Source organism: Caloenas nicobarica, chromosome 2, assembly GCF_036013445.1.
Source record: "Caloenas nicobarica isolate bCalNic1 chromosome 2, bCalNic1.hap1, whole genome shotgun sequence".
NCBI lineage: Eukaryota > Metazoa > Chordata > Aves > Columbiformes > Columbidae > Caloenas > Caloenas nicobarica.
The window spans coordinates 116,305,649-116,325,899 of record NC_088246.1 but is presented as its reverse complement, the minus strand read 5'-3'; the positions used below and the strand labels follow the sequence as shown (position 1 = coordinate 116,325,899).

The 20,251-nt window shown below is 37.6% G+C and overlaps 1 protein-coding gene across 1 annotated transcript in view; it reads right to left on the bottom strand.

Moving 5' to 3' along the window:
• Positions 1-664: 664 nt before the first annotated feature.
• The window catches only part of TTC39C (tetratricopeptide repeat domain 39C), a 39,658-nt gene continuing 20,071 nt past the window's right edge, over positions 665-20,251 (bottom strand). Inside the window, exons 7-14 of the mRNA XM_065628386.1 lie at positions 13,535-13,628; positions 12,600-12,707; positions 11,954-12,063; positions 11,153-11,276; positions 8,792-8,889; positions 7,777-7,881; positions 4,393-4,431; positions 665-3,726 (exon numbers count right to left, since the gene is read on the bottom strand). Coding sequence (XP_065484458.1) covers positions 3,637-3,726; positions 4,393-4,431; positions 7,777-7,881; positions 8,792-8,889; positions 11,153-11,276; positions 11,954-12,063; positions 12,600-12,707; positions 13,535-13,628 — 768 coding nt within the window. The 3' untranslated portion in view covers positions 665-3,636. The remainder of the gene's footprint in view (positions 3,727-4,392; positions 4,432-7,776; positions 7,882-8,791; positions 8,890-11,152; positions 11,277-11,953; positions 12,064-12,599; positions 12,708-13,534; positions 13,629-20,251) is intronic.

Genomic DNA, 20,251 nt, shown 5'->3' with positions numbered 1-20,251 from the left:
TCATCAAAATGAACCAGGACTGGAGCTTGTCTGTGTATTTCCATCTTCTGTAAGTCAACTTTTCTAAATAAAACCAGTTTTTGTATCACTACTTTCTAGCTCACCTCAAAACATTAGAATGCAAGAGACTATTGTATAAGCATCTACTCAACCTGTAATTAGCAGAGAAACAATTCCCCAGCCCTGCCTTTTTTTTCTTCCCCAAACTCCTAATGTATATAAATAATTTCTTGTACAGTTCCCTTCAGGATGAGGGGTTCCAGACAATATCCCTGCACTTCTTGCTCCCCAGGTCCAGTGGTGCCCCGTGTGCCACTGGCCGCCCATCTGCCTTAAGAGACAGCCGAGTATAAATTTACTTCTTAAATAACGCTTGATTGCATAATTTTTCACAAGAGTGACTGCTACTACTGTTAGTATTTTGTAATAAAAGGGAATTTGAGTGTCGTGGATGGGCTGTGCTGCTTTCCCTCCACCATCAGCAGCCCTGCAGCACCCCATAGATCCCTACCCCGACCTAACACGTGCTCCTGGTCAAACTTCAGTCACAGAGCAATTTTTAAATGCTATTACGATCAATTGTTGGAAAGACAATCAGACTGTTGTAAACTGAAAAGCAATTCGACGCAACATTTGGGGACTTTTATTTAAGAATAAAGCATAAGTAGAATATGAAACAAGCGTTCAGTGTCAGAGAGAGAAGAAATTAAAGTGCTTGCTTTAGAGTAAATTAGAAACATCATTCAAAGGTGTAGGAATACAACAAATACAACTGTGTGTGGTTCTCTTTCTTTAACGAAGAACAGGTAAATTTGATGTCTTAAAACCACATCTTAAACCTTGTTCACTCTACGGTTGATCTCAACATGACACATGTAACTCAACTTCTGAACAAGGAGACTATACTGGAAGAACAAAGGCTGAGGTAATTGCTGACTAGAAAACTTGGTTAGAGTCACTTGACATCCCAGAAGTTTTCCCAATACTTGATATCATCTTGTTCAAGAGGCCACCAACTAAAAGACAAATTTTGAGGAGCAAGGGAACAAAACTCATGTCCACATTTCTTTTAATTTTACTCAGAAATATAAAAATGCAAGTTCTGTAAATTAACAACATTTACAGTACATCACAATAAATATGCCACCTTGTGACATCTAAAAATTCTAGTTATTTATTTGTAATGAGTCATATTGAGATAAAAACTGCATCAACATCAACAAAAATACCTGACCCAGTAAAGATAGTCTTAACATATTAACTAGCAAGATGCATATTCCATTATTGCTATTAGACCGTGCCTCCGAGTTCCACAGTATAAAAACTTATCTGTCTACACAAAATACAGTTGAAATATTTCTCATCACAGGCACAATCTAACATAAAAAATAATTTTGACATTTACAATGTAGGAGATTCTCCTACAAGGGGAGGAAAAAAAGAATAATTAACACAGAAATGGATAGTTCTATTTCAGTGATGACTTGCTAAATCCACAGAAAAGCTGCATTTTGCACAGAGCTAAACTGTTATATGAATATATAGTGTCTTTCCATACCCACTCCAGGCCTGGTGAGAACAACAGACCTTTCAGTAAATTTACTACAATTTGCTAGCTACCTCCAAGTATGTAGACCCTAAATATCCCAACACAAATCGCATGCAGGTGCTTTGTGTCCCAAACAGCCTAGTCTCACATTAAATATAAGCAGTGTATTTAAAAGGAGTTTTGTCAGTAACTATCGTTTCGAGCTGTTTACCCAGAATGGACTGTCTCTCTCATTGCAAAACATCAGAAGTCACATAAGACAAAATAAAATTTCAAGTGCATTAAAGCCCATTTTTAAAATCATGATTTGAATTCTAAGTAGTCACTATATACACACAATATATTGTTTTCTAGTCAATACTTACTTGGATCGACCAAATGAAGTTGAACACTCATTTGTGACTCAATATTACTGTTAAATTTGAACCAAAAAAAACCCCCGCAGTGTACTATCTGTAACACATCTAGATTGTAGAAAAAACTGCTTTTTTAAGAGTTAAGAGTCTCTCTTCTCCTTCAGGAACTGCAACAAAAGCGTTTAACTGCTCTAGGAATGCCTTTCATAGCAGGAACTGCGTATTTCTAGAGAGAAATAAGGGTCTCAACCGTTTCATTTGGCCTGCCAAGCAGGATATTACTTTTCTCCTCCATATCAGTCTTGCTTTAGATGCGACCTCACAAGCAAATCAATGAAGGTTAGCTGTGGGCAAGGTCTAAAACTTTGGCAACATACTCTACAAAAAGGTAAGAAAAGGAAAAAAAAAACCAAACAAACAACACACACACAAAACCACAACCCTTTAAGCTAAGGAACTGTTTAAGGCAACCTGACCAAAGTAAAGATAAGGCTTTTGGATAACTATTTCCAAGGATATCTAGTTTTCCTAGCTTTGCAAAGTAACATAATTCAACTAACTTTCTGGTCAGATTTCCATTCATAAGCTTCTTTAAAAAAATATTTATTTTCTTAGAATATGATATTAACTGAATATAAGACATAAGGAGACACTACATATTACAGACAAAAGCAAAAAAAAAAACTACAGATGAGCACACAGATGGCCAAGTATTAGAAATTATATGGTCATGATAAAAGTTTTAAGCTCTCCGAAGTACTTCAATATCTTAACATAAGTTTGGAATACCATATAGAGACTTAGGATATTGTGGTATTGGTATAACTACCAAGTAGATTTTTGGGTAAGTTTTTCAGTTTGGTTGTTCTTTTTAGTACCTTTAAAGGTCACCGCTACACCGATTCAGCAGCTTGAATGAAAAATATGTAAACTTACTGTATCTAGCCTATGTGTTTTAACATAATATTCAGAATATTAAGAACAGAAACAAAAACTGCCTACACTGTAATTGCATGTCAAACAAAGCAAGTATTTGGCTGGAATGTTCCAGAAGCAGAGATCCTAAATACTGACATAATTTGTACCACAAGTATGAGTTGGGCTGGGGGGGAAGGAATTAAGAATGGAAGGGGATGTGAGGTTTAAAATCCACACATTAGTCATCAAGAAGTCACCAACATAAGTCACTAAAATTCAGTAAGAACTGCTTTTTGAGGCTGAACAGTTTTCCTCCTCCTGCATATTGGCTAATGCTTGAAGGAAAAAGAAGAGAAAAAAAAAAAAGTGTTCCGCCCATTCCCAACTCCAGCATTTACACTGATTACTTCTTCTATATTATTCTAATCAAAACAGAAGTGCTCCTCTTGGCATATTTTAGAACTAGATCTATTTTAAAAGGTAAAAATCACACCTGCCAATATTGTTGAAGTAAATCATGTGTGCTTATTTAGGCTCATCCGCAGAGTTACAAATTATCATGGTCGGCTTGGTTTAAACAAAATAAAACCTGAAGAGTTAAAAACACAAGGTCACTTAACCTTCTTCCTGGCTGATTTACTTTTCATTAAAATTGCAATGTTTTACTACGCCATACTAATTCTGACCATACTAGGAAAGTGTCTCTGGCACAAGTGGCTTTCAGAAGAAAAGCTGGTCTTCCCAACAGCTTTTTCTTCTGCTTCATCTTAAAGTGCAGAAACTGCGGGAAAGGATAACAAGACTACTTGTCCGTCACTGTGGAACTACTTCCCTTAGAGAGGCTAAGGCTGCGTGTATGCGGACGTGCAATCTGTTCTCAAAGTCATAGCCAGTAAACTCCTCCTGGAAAAAAAGAAAAAAAAATTATATATAGATATATATATAAAAAAACTATTACCCTCCTTCACTTCAGGATGTGAAGATAACTTCACTACTAATGCATAAGTAGTCACGGTACAAAACAGACCAAAGAAAAGAGGCGAACTGGAGATTCCATGTTGCAATACCCCCCCCATTACGCAAAGCAACAGAACGATTACAGAAATTCCAAGCTGGGGAAGAGAGCAGAAAACTTTCATTTCCAGCATGCTGTTTGGATCACATGTAGATGAACAGCACCTAGAAAGTTCCGCAAGTCCAAAAGCTCTAGAAAATCCCAACATGCCCAAGGCAGGAACCAGTTGGAACAGACAAGGAGTGAAGAGTTGTCATTTTCAAACTTTCTGTAGCCAAATCTTAGTTGAAAAGCTTGGCAAGGTTCTAAGACTTCAGGAGAAGTCACTAACGTGGGTTCTGTGCTATGACTGACCTAGAAATACTTATCTACATAACATACATAAATGTGTATCATATACATTAATGTATATCCACATTATAGTGGTGTAGATTGTAGGTGAGGGACATTGCCACTTAACAGCCACTCCTCCTGTCCCAAAGCCCCACCAAAAGCGGAATCTCTCAAATGCCCTCATCTCAGAAAGATAAATTTGAAAACGTCTTCCTTTTTACCTTGGCTTGGAGAAGTAAAGTTTTGCCTCTTGGCACAGTCTACAAAAAGACAAATATTGCATTAGAAATGCTTTGCAAATGCTACAGAAAATATCTGACTGATTAGACCAGAGTAGCATCTCTATCTTGAAAACAAGGTACGAAGCAGACAAAACCCTCTCAAAATAGGAAACTAGAAATACTAATGAGGCACCCAAGAAACACAGTATTATGTATTTCTAGTCTTCTACAGAAAAGGAGAAATTACAGCTTTAAATGCAAGTTGCTACTGATGATGGTGAGCTACAGCAATGCACAGGGAAACAAAGGAGTCTACAGATAAATGACTAATTGTTCGATAGAGTAATTTTTGCTGCTTAACCAAAGTTTAAGCCATTTACTTACAAAACAATTTGCTGGATTTTAAGCATTAAAAGTTGTTTCAGAAATCTCCATTTCAAATTCTTAAGGAAAAATATATGTATTTGCAGATCAATATTTACTACTGAAAAGCTCATGCTTTATTTTTTTCATACAGTACATTTTAAGCCTTACAAATAATCAACTGCCTGAGAAAAGACAGGAAATTAACTTTTCTGATTGAAATATATCTGAATATGTACATATTTATTTATATTGGTTTAAGACATCTACAAAAAAATTGTAAATTTCTTGACATAACCATATCAAAATCTTAAATAACTTGATTAGAACCAAGTTTAAAATAACAAAAATTATTCAGATGACATGGTAAATCAAACATGTAATTATAAGCAATTTTAAAGCCAAGTAAATTTAATAACAGCACGTTTTTTATACTAAAATGCATATTCATATCTAGATTTGTTGCTCAGGTCTTTAATACACTCAGCCTCTCAGGCAAATGTGATTTATAGAATTCTATTCCCTTCTCTTTCTTAACCATTATAGAGCTCCTGCATGACACCTCGGCTAGTAAATGGAATTTTCTATAAACAGCATCCACTTGCCTCTAATTTTAGCTCTTGCTTTTCCCCCGCCCCATCCCACTTAATTCAAGTCAAGCACCATTTACCTCCTCATTGCCCAAGTGCCACAAGAGGGAGTTCCCTGCATGTCCTGCCCACACTAAACGCTACCATCACCTCTCAGTGCAGTAGCTCCTCAAACACCCAATGTGAAGCACGTTTGGTTACTGTGTGCACTTACTACATGTAAAGCAGGGAGGATGGCAGAACTTCTCCCACGTTCTCAAAATCTTCAGATAACTTCACTACCCACCACACTTTTTTTTTTTTTTTTAAAGAGATACTTGACATGATTAAATTTGAATATGAACATGGCAAAAAAGGCAGCAGGAATATTACTGGACTCAGACCTCCCCACCAGGCTTCAAGGCCCAGTTCTAAGTCATAGGGCATCAAAGTTTTCAAGAAAGAATAATTATTTTTAAAAGCGTTTTCTAGTTTTGTCCTGTGTCCTGATGATAATTTTTATTAAAATATTTTCTTTTCCTTCCCTTTTTAAAGGGAAGGTTCCGCTCAGATGACCAAATCTGACAAGATTATTTCACAGAATCATTCCGGTTGGAAGAGACCCCCCAGGATCATCTAGTCCAACCACAACGTAACTCCAGCACTAAACCATGTCCCTAAGAACCTCGTCTAAATTACTTTTAAACACCTCCAGGGATGGTAACTCCACCACTTCCCTGGACGGCCTGTTCCAATGTCTGACAACCCCTTCCACGAAGAACTTTTGCCTAATATCCAATCTCCCCTGGCACAACTTGAGGCCATTTCCTCTTGTCCTATCACTTGCTATTTGGGAGAAGAGACTAACCTCCTCCATGCTACAACCTCCTTTCAGGTAGCTGTAGACAGCGATAAGGTCTCCCCTCAGCCTCCTTTTCTCCAGGCTAAACAGCCCCAGTTCCCTCAGCTGCTCCTCATAAGAGGAAACAACTGAAAACAGAAACATAAGAACATGAGATACTATCAGCCCAACTACTTTATACCATACGTACAATGATGTGGGGGTTAAGTCATTACACTGTAACCACTTCCCCTGACTTGCAATCTCATTCAGGAAGTACTACATGAAGTGGCATAAACTCCATGTAGTGGTGTCACACATTTGAGGAGGGAAACAGCACCAAGAGTGGTGAAGGTGCCCTAGGGTAAGATTCTCTGGGCTCCCTAAGAGGCAGGGTACTTGCAAAGACCTAAATGATCACATTTATGAACATAGACATTGGGAAAGTCTGAAAGCCAGGTGGATTTTCTTTGTCTTCATCCTGAACAACAAAAACCTCACTACTCGGGGTGAAAGCCAGAATGCGAACACGTACAGCTTTTATGGAACTTAAATGACTGAAATAAATTTACTTCTACATCCCCTGCAATGAAACAGTACGATGGTATGAGCGCCCCCCTCAGCCCAGTCAGGTTTCCAAGATGCACTGATGGGTGAGATTAGGAAGACATCTGTCCTAAAGTGGAGATAAATAATCCCAAAGTAAAAAGACTTTTCACAAACACCATATTGTTCCAAATATAAATTTGATCCCCAAAACATGGAGCTATTTTAGGGAGGCACCAAATTCTCTTTGGGAAGGATAAATAACTACAGGTAATCTTTCAGCTTGAACAGCACCCAACAGGAAACTAAATACGTGAGAAAAGGATCCTGGGCATCCACCACACCAAATGCCACCAGCAGATATCAAATCCCTGCCTACCCACAGCATCCAAGCCAGGCTCTGCTGCCACCAGCGGCTGCAACACTGGAGTGAGTGAAGGGGGAGAGAGGTCTTTGCATCTTGGGGAGTGACAGAAGATTTATATACACAGTATTTATACACACAGTTTCTGTAAGGCACATATGAAAAAATGGGCACTGTAGCATGATCAGAGAGGTGAAAGTGAAGTCTTTGTGGTTCTTTTTGGGGTGAAGTGCTAAATAATAATCCAAACAATGCGGTGCTACACTCATAAAAATTCTTGCTTGACTGCTTGCTGTACATTTGCAGACTTGTTCATTTTACTGCTAGAGAAAGACACCACTAAATGGGCAGGAATATAATAGTTGCCCTGAAGAATCCCAGAAGGTCTCAGGCTCTGTTTTTCATGTAAAAATAAACCCCAGTATCAACAGGTCATTGCAGCGTTATCAACAGGTAACTAAGCTCCTCAGAATGTCTTTATAGCTCTTAATATTGAAAAATTAAGATGCAGTTACCTAAAATGCACTGCATTTCTTGATTTGCAAAAAAACAACCCGCTAATTTTTTTATGGTAGATATGAAACAAATTTTTAAGACTTAACATACATTATTCACCTATAAACTTTGTTTCATTGATTGTATAGTGATATGTTGACTCACCACCCTAATTTAAACGGTTTAAAAATAGGTTATGCTATTACCTCTGGATTGTCTAACAGAAGACAGCCAAGTTCATAGCAAGCATATGGCTGGACATATAAGTTGTTTTGACGGCACAATTCATCTTTAGCAGCTTGCTGAAAGAACTGTAAAAATTAAAGAAAAAAGAAACAAAGTATTGCAGTAATACATTAAAATTGACTGATACTTATTAAAAAAAAAAAACAAAACAGAAGTACTGTTCAACTTTAAGCACCAGGAATTAGTCCAAAGCTAAAATGAGAATACATTAAAAATTTCCAGTGGTAGAGATTCTTTAAGCAAGGACCCTGAGGTTTTCACTGCCACTGCCATATCAAGGCAAAGCTATTTGTTTGGATTTTTACCAAGTAACATATTGTCTGTTTCAAGAGTTTTACAACTTCACATTGAAAAAAATACTAGGAAGTATCCAGATTATGTAATATATGCTTGAAAGAAGGAAAAAAAAAAAAAGACTTAAAGCCAACATCATCAGCTCCCTTGTTGCACATGTGAATTACATTCTGTTCCATGAAGGGAAAAGAAAAGTTGTGCCTACAGATCAAAACCTGAAGCAGTGGTAAAATTATTAGTTGGTATATGCTAATAACAAACTTCTCAGTGTCTAATAGGTCTGGAGAAGAAGCAGCAAAACCCTTCTTTTGAAAGGTCAATCTCCAAATTTTTTTTTAAAGTTGAATTTTCTTTGTCAGACACAGTAAGCCAAGCAGAGACAAGAGCTTTTCCATTCTTCTTCCCAGCTTCCCCCTAGCTCTTGCTTCTACCAGCCACTTTAGCTACCATGTTCATTCAACACAGCAAATTACTTTTACAACAGATAATATAATGGAGACATGCTAAACAGAGGATTTGAAAAAAGAACCTGATATACTCTGTTGGAATTCACAAAACAGTATGATCAGCAGCACTGAAAACTAATGGTTTGCTTAACACTCGCACTCAACAGTATTTACTGTTTAACAGAATAGCTCATAAAATAGCATTAACGGTGTAAATGATGACTTAACAAATTACCTGAACAGCGTCTTCAGAATTTCCTAAGCATTTGTGTATGGCACCGAGAAGCAAATTCCTCAAACCAACAGCCGATGCATCATCAACATCCTGACAAGCTTAATGAAAAGATTCCAGTAAACAAACAAGATAGACTGAAATCCTTCGTTAGACAAGAATTGTCGTCTACGGTGATTTTTAGCCTGATGATTAAATTTAACCAGAAAAAGGAGATGCTAGTAACATTAATGTAAATCAAAGTAATTTGGTTGCTTTTAAATACAACCCATTTTGCATGAACCTCATCAAGCGATCTGTCATTCAAGAGAACAATTCCTAACAGGAATGAACAGGCTGAAGTCAAAGACAGTTGGTGTGTTCTTGTCACAAGAAGAGGAGAATCTATTTCTCTACCTGTCTTTGAAACAGCCACTAAAATGTAAATTTAAGAAATAATCACCTCCTTCTGGTGTGGGTTGTCCCAGATATTGAAAAACAAAAAAAAACCAAAAAACACAAACACAGTCCAAGTTACAAGGAGCACAGGGCAAGCAGTCCAGAGAAAGCTGATTTGTTCTGAACTGAAGCCAAGTGATAGACACACAAAAATCTGTAGTGGATTTAAAAACTCAGACTAGGGTATTTTGGCATCACAATTCTGAATGCTGGTGAGAGGATAAGGCTTACTTGCCAGACCTTAGCTGGTCCACAATGCAGGGACAGACTGTGCCCCAGTTCAGCAGTGCTCCGTTTCCAGAAAGAACTGAATCATTATGCATGTAACCACCTCTAGACGGGTCGGGCTCCCTTTTGACCAAGCTTATTAGCACCAGCTTTGTTAAATCAAGGCTAATTCCACAAGGAACCATTTGCACTTGTCTGCACCATCACCTTCAGAAAGACCGAGGGGCTGGGAGCCCCACGGGGCTTCTCATCCCTTCAGAAGGAGCTGAACTGCAGTGCCGGGAGTGGTGGAGCTCCTTTAATTTCGCATTCTGCTCTCATCTCATAAACCCTGCCAGATCTCAACTAGCCCTGTATTCACACCACAGATAATCCCCAATCCAAATAAGCCACCTACGAATAACTAAGAGTCGGCTGTGTGAAGTATTTGGACACTAGACAATACACAAAGGTCTCAACTCTGGCTTGTATTGCAAGTCTTAAGTTACTTGGCATTTTACTTACAGAGTTACACGTGGATACAAATTAATTCCTTTATTTTTAAGTCAGCTTCTAGTCTGGAGGAACAGCCTGGAAACTCACCCCAGCAAATTACACGCCAATTATTCAAGAGAAGAGGAAGCAAATAAAAAAAAAAATTCCCTGTCATCGTACCATTCTTGAGATACAATGTAAGGTGCAGCAATAACATTCTCACTGCGCAGAAAATCCTCAACCAGGGATCATTGATGCAGACACATCTGTCAGTGTCATACCTTACAAGAAGCATATCTCTGAATTTTAATCTATACTGCTATTTCACATTAAAATGCTCACCACCAGCTACAAGCTTATACAAGGAAGATCTGCACTGCTTCTGAGCATGTGGGAGAAAAGTACATAATCTTTACAACCTCTAAAGCTGACTGTTCTGAAGGCAAATGACTGAAAATCCTGACATTTATTTTATGTAAGTAAATATAATTTTAAAGCCTTCAGTATTATCTTTGGGACTAGAAAAATGGGGATCTGAATGTAACCCACTGCCATCACATAATTTAAATGGACAAATTATCTTAAATCAAAACCAGCACAAAACTCCCAAATTAGTCCTGACTCTCCACTTAAAGACTAGAAGTTTTTTCACTTAACATAAAAGTCATGTATAATCCCCAAAAGTTCATAATTACAGAAAAAAAGGAAGTATCTTGGTGGCAGACATTTTTTGTTTTATTTTCTGAACGAGCAGATAATAACTCAAAACTGTTTGCAGAACACAAAGACGACTGACTACTGGATGGAGGGAGAAGTACTGAGAACTTCATGATAAACACTATTACCATAAGCTTCACATGACAGACATCCAAAGGCATCTGGAGACCAAGAAAGGTAAAAATAAAATGCTCCTTTCACCACTAAGATGGTTACAGCAGCCAAGATGAACAGAACCTTTATGTCATAGATGACCTCACAAGCTGCGTATTTCCTCTTAGAAGAAAACTGACGTGCAGAAATGAATTGGTAGTTTTATTCTATTTTATTTTGTAGCTAGGTTTAAATGAGTTACATTTTGCTTAGTGACTTCAAACAATAACTATCATACCATTGTTTCATTTTAAACAATGGGCAAACACAACTGATTAAAAAAACAACTACATGCAGCAAGGCAGTTACAGCTTCTCCCAAAAAAAATTAATAAATCAAGGAAACATATTATACCTTGGCTCATATGCTGTAAGTTCGAGAGGGAACAGTTGGGAAGGGCTTTCCATAAGTACAATACTTCAATGGATGCCAGGACACAGAGCTCTTTGGTTGGCATTTGTTTTCTAAATCTCTCTGCCTGCAAAGTGGGGAGAAAGAGGGAAAGGAGATCTGTCACCTGTCTTTTTACAGGGAACATATTATTCACAAACAATATATCACAAACATAATTCTAACTGTTTCATGAATGTATCTAACAACTTTATGAAAATAAAGTCAGTGGTAACTTAGCTTAAAGACTAACAAGCAAGATCTTTCTATTAATGTAAGGGCTTGTATATTGATCAAAATTAAAGCTTCCTTATATGCAGCCTAGATTTGTTTTATTCTGTTTCACAATCCTAAGTACACACTAACTGGATGCTGAAACAGTAACAACTGCAAGATCATCAGTTAGGAGGTATTTCCTAGACAACTCCTACCTTTCAAAAAGAACTAAGGCTTTGACAAACGAGACAAGAAGAAAGAAAAGCAAAGCTAGAAGGAAAATTACCAAAGCAACTACAGTATAATGTATTTTTATTTTTAATAATTACTTTAGTTGTAAAGCAAATAGCTAATTGCCATTTCTTTTGCTAGGTCCTTAAAATACATGACACTATTGGTTTTCCACCTGAATCCTTCCCACTAATTCTACAGAACCAACATAGGAGAAAACAGATACATTCTTCAAAAATAAATACTGGCAAAGAATCCAATAGGATTACCAAATGTAATTACTGTATTGAAACAAGTCAGCCTATGCTAATACCAAACCTTTTTCACTGAAAACTGTTCAATCTGATTGTTTTTTCTTTTGAAAAGCTTCTGAACTTCCTTGAACACATTCTGAGCACCATTGATGTCACCGGTGGCTCCTTGGCACACTGCAAGAACACAGAAACAAAAATTTGTTAACACTACTGAGATATGAAACAGGAAAAAATAATACTAGATAACGTACAGTCACAGGAAAAACATGCTCGCTTCCAGAAAGGATCTAGACAGAGGATTTGACAAACATGCAAATCCCAACTCTCCCAAGTATCCTTTGTGATCATCAGCAAGTCAGTGCTTCTTTTTTCATACTCATTTAATTAAATAATACCACCCGGCCTCTAAGCATTTATTTATTAAATCTTTGCAATACACTGTCGTATGACCTGTCACTACAGTTACAACCATAACTGTATCTACATCTGGAAGGAGAGAGAGAAATACTTATGCACATGAAGGTGTGTGCATGCAAGCGTACAGTATATAAACAAACAAATGATGTAAGTCAAGTCTGGCATAAAGCTGCATCAGCAGCAGGCAGTGTGGAAGGCACTATGCATGCCAGTACATTCCCCAAAACAAAACAGTGCTCAAACCTTATCACATCACTGGTTTATCGCTTACTCAACACATTGAATATACTCACCTGCTGTTAAATAAGCATAGTAGCACTGGGACCACCTGGATTCATTTTTAAGCCTTTCAAAGGATTCAAACGCATCTTTGAAATTCATCTCTATCATGCTGCACCAACCTAAAAACAAGATAAATATAACTTCAGAGAAAGCATAGGAATTCAAATTTGGTGTCAACATTACTGAAAAGCAGTCTGTGATGAGAACTGGACCAAGTTTAACAATCATACCAATAACTGGGAAAAGTTAAAAACAAAACAAATCAGTGACATACATTTAAAGCCTGGTTTAAATTTACTGCGAAATGTTGAATTATAAGATTCCATAAAAAACAACGAATCCTCTTTACAACAACAAACACCAAAAGCTCTTTCTTATTTAAATACTGTATTTTGTAGGATACTGAAACTTACGGAGCTACCACTTGCTCCTTTATTCTTCCCCACTCTGACAAGATCCCTTAACGAGACACATCTAAAGCTTGAGGCAACCTATCTTTTCCACTCTAAGGACTTGTATGCAAATTAACATCATATATATTGCTATTGATAGAAGAAAATGAACATGAATTATAGGCCTTGCAAACTTTGAAGTTTCATCAGGCCAGTTAGTGTTTGGCATAGAAATGGTGATTCCACAGACAAATCAAATTAATTTTCTCATTTTAAATAATATTCTGTAAGTGAACAGTTTGCCCTTGATTCTACAGTCTACTCTCTGATTTTGCATCACCCTGTATTTGCAAAAAACTTTAAAATTACAAAAAGCTCTTGAATTCTACTTGCCCAAACAAGAAAGCAGGATTATTACCATAATCCATCCAAGACAAAGGTCAGTGTGCCAAAACCTTTTAAAAACCCTAATAAAAACAATCCAGTTTATTTATTGAAGCTCCTAGTCTGAACTTGAAAGCGAGCTATTTATAGCATGAACATATCCAGCTTACCTATTTCATATAAGCAGACATGTTGGATCTCCCTTTGGTCTGTTGCAAGTTCCAAAGCCGTATGAAATGAGGTCAAGGCACTATTGATTTGACACTAACAAAAGCGAAAGAAGAAAAAAACCCACATAAATCAGATGTCTGAAGTTTAAAATTTGTTGGATAATTTGATTTTGATAATGAAAACCTTCAGATTTCCGTGAATAGGTATTTAAAAATAACCATAAGGTTAAAAAAAAAAAAAAAAGAGGTGTCTTACAGGTTACAGCCTCTGGTTTGATTAAATGAAAGAGGCAAAACATCTTATTGAGAGGAAAACCTCAACATTCATTTCAGACTCTAGATTATTTTAAATGAGCTAAAACACACCACAGAACTAGCGGTTTGAAGGAGAAAGGCTAATATGCAATATGCAAGCTCTACACTGCAATTCCTTTGACCAGCTTCCCCCATCTCAGCTCTCTTGACCTGATCACTTTTGAATTGAAGTATGGGCAAATTATTTACAATGATAAATCAGCATCTTAAAGGGGTCCTATAGTGAACAGATCTTCCCATATATTACATATTCATGAGACGAAACATAATACAGAAGTCAAATTGTAACAGACAAGGGAAGTAAGAATCACTCATACAAAGCAACTCAGATTTGTATTTAAATGTAACTGTAGATGAGAATGCAAAGTGTTTGCTTGCAAGGTACTAACAATCAGTTCCACCATGTGTAACAGTAAAAATTAAAACATATGGTAAGGAACTTACACTCCAAAAGTCATATAAAATGACAAATGTAGAACACTACAGAGTTAAAAAAGCAGGCAGAGGGATAGTAGAGGAGTTTAATCATGTAATAACATCACTAATAACTTACGACCAGTTCGGATCATCTCTCAGCCTTAAAAATCAGTGGCTGTATTCCTTCTATTTGCTATGAAGTCTGAAATTCATTGTTTTGTGCAGTAAGCTTTTGAGTAATCTTATTTCTACTCTTATTTAATAAAGTCGTTCAACATAAAAATCATCCATTTTTAGCTTTCTGCACAATAAGTTTATCTTTAATGTTTATTTTTAACTATGTCACCTTTTTCTACATCCCTCTGTAACCACTTCAAGCAACAGTCAATAAGAGAATTCATAAATGTTGCATGATATGTAAGAAGATAAATATGCATATGAGATAAAAACCCATTTTGATAAAATCTTTAGTTACCAACAGCTTAGCAAGAAGAGGCTGACAGTTTTGTAAGAACTAGAGCAACAGTTCTTTTGACTACCTTAATTTCTAGTTTTCTCAGTCTAGGATGAGACTTTTCCACAATAATCATCATAAAGCGGGGGATGCAAATCAATATTTAATTCATTTAATACACAGACACACTATATATCCCGATATGGCCTATACCCGCTTTAATAGTGTTCCTACATTTATTCTCACATAGAAGTATAAAAATTTATACAACAGAAGAACCTTTAAGCCACTCACTGCTGGCTAAGCATGTAAATGAAAGAAACCCTTGAAAAAGCAAACCTGTCACCTATGCAAGGATAACTGAATCCAAGAATTCCTGCAAAAATCTGCAGCATTGTGTCCTATGACCACTCACACAGACCTCTGAAGCGATTTTATTACATTTTCTTCTTTGTCTCACCAGGGAAAACTGTTTTATTTGCTAAGGAACAATTTAACCATAAATCGTATATACTGCATCAAGACATTACAACTGCCAGCAAAGGGATCCACAGCTGTACCAACATAAACACTGTACACCAAGAAAATAAACAGGTAACTGGGCTGAGATGCTTCTTGGCATGACAGAAGATACTACACTGAAAGACAGCTGAGTTATACTCACTCTCAATGTTACCAGGGAGCCTGAGCAATGTACACCTGATTTACCTTAGTGCAGCACGTTCTCTCCACTACACATTACTGCACTGATGCTGCATCAACCCAACACAGCTTCCTGGAAAATAAGTGTGAGAAGCCCAGAAAAAAATAATGTCGGCTTAAAAGTTTATCTTTGTGCTAAGAAGTTTAGAAGTTTGGTAAATCCATGTTTTGAATGCTTCTGAAGAAAACACACACATGAAAATCTAAATATTTAGTCCTCTGTGAAGATACTTTGCCTTCTAAAAACCCTAAACATTTGAAAATATAAATCACTTATTTGTAGGGCAAAATGACACAACAACTAATGGCATCTACATCCTTGCAATGCCATACCCCAGCCTGGGGCAGCGCATGATGTACTGAACACTTAGTAATATACAAGTCCACTTAGTTGAATATTCAATCTTCTATAATCCATTTCTCTAACTCTTAGATCCCTCAAGTGTTTTGATCTCTGCATTAAGTATCAAGCTCAGTAAGTACGTTTCAGAGACATTCCTTAGTAACGAAAGTTCCAATCATCTCCAGAGATTGTGACAGCACACTAGAATATGAATTTCTACTCTTCGTGTTAATTCTTAAATTAATTACCATCTGTTTACTGTTTCAGAGAATAAACAGAAAGAATTATAACATCCCAAGAGTCTGCAAGTATAACCTCACGGATGACACCTGAAATTTATGTTCTTGAGATTTATGAAAAAAAAAATACATATACACACATGGAATTCCTTCGACAGGCATCACTCATGTTTCTCTTGGACATAATACAAAGACAAAAGAAAAATTAATCCATAAAATGTGTAATATACAGAACTGCATAAAGATGATTACTAAAGCTAATGTGAGAATCAATCTTCTATTTCTTGACTTCAGATTAAAACCAAAACCATCCCAATCCACCAACTAAGCATCTACAGAGCTTCCCGAGTTGACATGTTTCCTCACAGAGTTGTTCTGAAATCTCAGGACACTCTCCCTCTTCCAGAATCTCTATATCCTCAATCCACGCAATGAACCTTTAAGGAAGCCATGTTCATAATCAAGGGGAAACCAGCAAACAATATCTAAAATTGGACAATTTACACTGCAGGACACTATACGGAAGTTTCAAAGTCTATGGAAGTTCATATTCCTTAACACCTCTCCCCTCTATTTTCCCTCGAAAGGCCACAAAATCAAAAAAGAGTAAAACTAGGATACTGTATTTTATAACCTGTAACGAGTCAGTAGAGAGGCCAGCATGGCTCCTGAAAATAAACCTTGACATTACGCAAGCTCTGAAAATTTCTTTACTTAAGACATCATTGTGACTTTATTCTAGAAAATTCATTTAAGACTTCTAAATGCTTATTATTACTCTTGCCCTCAGTCTACTTTTCCGTGCCACACCTTCCCACCCCAGAACAGGAATGATACCACTGATACCTGTGGATGTCTACAAAAGGTACGTAAAAAAGCAAGAGTACTTGTCAGCATTACATTTAAGTCCACAATGCCACTGCAACATTTTCACCAGCCGGCACATCAAACACACGAGTGCACCACTGGTGTTTGGCCCGTCAGCTGGAGTATTTGGTACTTTTTCCTCCAGACTCTTAACCTGCATCTATGCCAGCAGGAAACTCTGGATTTCAGACCAGTGGCTTTCGATGGCTGTTATACTAACTACATGTTTAAGTGTTCAGTAGGCACAACTATAAAACGTGATTCTCACTTGTTTTCAGTAGCTTAAGCTTACACAAAATATCATTATCAGCTTTAGTGGGAAGTATTTCAGAGACAGAAATAGTCAAACATGCACAAAGAAATACTTCTGAGGCTGGAATACACACCATGCAATCACGAGTCAAGCACAGCAGTAGTTATGTCCATAAAAATGGCCCAAATGAATTATGTGAAAGTCAGGAAAAAAATGCTACTTTTAATACACAGTCTCTTAACCTGCTCTTTGAAAAAAAAGAGACATTTGATCAGACTATCAGTGCAACCTTTAACTTCCTGGTGCACTTTAATTCCAAATTTCCCAGACTGTCCTCCTCTCCTTTCCCTTAACTCATTCATTGCAATAGCCTCCAAACACTTTCAGACTTCATTTCTCAAAAATGTGAATCTTTGAGAAACGTTGGAAGGATAATTTGGTCCACGTTTATAGTACCTGTAAAGCCCCTTCTTAGAAAACCAAAATCTGTTAAGGCTTTTACTAATATTCATACATGCTTTTTGGCACACAAAGTCACATGTTCTTCACAGAATCACAGAATCACAGAATGTTAGGGATTGGAAGGGACCTCAAAAGATCATCTAGTCCAATCCCCCTGCCAGAGCAGGAAAACTTAGGTGAGGTTACACAGGAAGGCGTCCAGGCGGGTTTTGAATGTCTCCAGAGAAGGAGAATCCACAACCCCCCTGGGCAGCCTGTTCCAGTGCTCTGTCACCCTCACTGAGAAGAAGTTTCTTCTCACATTTAAGTGGAACCTCTTGTGTTCCAGCTTGAACCCATTACCCCTTGTCTTACTGTTGGTTGTCACTGAGAAGAGCCTAGCTCCATCCTCGTGACACCCACCCTTTATATATTTATAAACATTAATGAGGTCACCCCTCAGTCTCCTCTTCTCCAAGCTAAAGAGACCCAGCTCCCTCAGCCTTTCCTCATAAGGGAGATGCTCCACTCCCTTAATCATCTTTGTGGCCCTGCGCTGGACTCTCTCCAGCAGTTCCCTGTCCTTCTTGAACTGAGGGGCCCAGAACTGGACACAATATTCCAGATGAGGTCTCACCAGGGCAGAGTAGAGGGGAAGGAGAACCTCTCTGGACCTACTAACCACCCCCCTTCTAATACACCCCAGGATGCCATTGGCCTTCTTGGCCACAAGGGCACAGTGCTTCATTTGTCTTTCATAGCACTGTCACTGTGAAATCTTCCTTTCTCCTCAACTGCCTTCCTTCGCAATTTTCTCCTTTGTCAGATTTGTGTCTCACTGTCCGGTCTTGCATTATTACTTCTGCCTTTTGAACAGCTTCCCTGCCTCCAGGTGTCCACAGCTGAACTGTGCTCCTTACTGTTTCTTTTCTCCATAGAAAAGAAAAAATAGACACATACAGATATATAGGTGTATGCAGACTTGCTAATGGAAGCTGAATATACCATCGGCTGAAAGTTACAAAAACACATATGCAGGATCAAAGGCTGTTAAAAAAAAAAATCCAACGGCCTAAGTGCCAGTAGGCTCTAATACAAAGCCTAAAATGACCATTACTGATCAGTACTTCCAAAACACACAAGCTCTTCTATATAACATCTAAGCTGCCTTTCATCTATGTACAATTAAATTTTATCATAGAACTGTTAAATATTATAGATGCTAAAGAGTATAAAATATATAAGCCTCAGCTCAAGGCATACTTTTAAGTGCATACAAGTTAAAGCATAGACTTCCCAATTTCGATAAACCATCTAACAATAACATTCCCATGCTCGGTGGAAAGAATTTAAACCTACCTGTGTTTTAACAATTTCAAGGAAGGCCATATAAGCACTTCCCAGACTTTGCAGGTGCTTGTCTCACCCACCTTGGAGATGAGGCAGGAATTACAAATCATATTAGTTTGTACTCTAAGAGTACACACGCACTTCTGGTTCAGAATGTTCAGTGGATGCTGTCAGACTAATGCCCAGACTTGAGACGTGTAAGCACAAGCGTGTTGTGCAGATATCCAGTGCAGCTCCCCATGTCATTGCCACCAGTCACATATCTGCCTTCACTATTATGTCAACAACATTTGAGCAAATTAAGTTCATAAATTCCTAACAGAGTCTACAGAAGAGCCCAAGACATTTAACTGAAATATTTAGACACAGCAAAGCCTCAGTGATACAGTACTACTCGGAACAAAGCAATGACAGCGGGCGGGGGGAAGACGCTGCTGAATGGAAAAGCTCTCATGCAAACAAATAAATGAATAGCAAAGGGACATTTTAATTCCAGTTAGCAACCAACAAGCTTTCTGCTGACTTAAGGGTAAGTCAGCATTCCACCTGCCTAAGCTAACTAACTTCACGTAACAGGGCCATGCTGTCTCTTGCACAAACAATTTCACTTGCAGCTAAACTTAGGTATCTATATACTGCCGCATTTAATGCACAGATAACACATAAAGAACTCTCCTTTGATACATGATGGTACTCCAGAAAGGGACTGACTGCATAAAACTGACACTCATCCCAAACCTATCCTCTGTATTTACACACACAAACATATCCTCAGTTTATTGGCAACTTATGTTTACAGTTTTGTCCTAGCTTGCCCAGACAGTCAGAAGAATGAGCTGAATTTTATTCTTCATCACACTAAACATGAAAAAAAAATTCCAAATACCAAGTCATACTCTGGCAGTCAACATATTGTCATCTTTAACTGCACTCGCATTCATTGTGTAGCTATTCCCAAAGTTGATCTTTAAACTAAGGACAGAATATGCATATAATTGAACAAAGACCACTGAAGTCTTTCCCACTCAAAAGACAGCATTACTTCCCAAAGACTGACAGTTTGCTTCTAACAGTATAATTCCCCCAATGCACTGTTGCTTTCAGAAAGATGGCAAAGAAAAACAACATCCAAATCCCATGCAAGAATACGCTTGCAAAGTCTGACAGGCCACTGAAGCCTGTCCCTCTGCTGTGTTACTGTTGCTACCTCCCTCACAACATTAAGTTGCATTTCAGAGAATTAGCTCTTGTAATTACCATGTTAAGATGAAGGGTTTGAACATTCTGGGTTTGTGCTTTTGTTTTGGGCTTTCTTGTTAATGTAATTGCTCTGGAA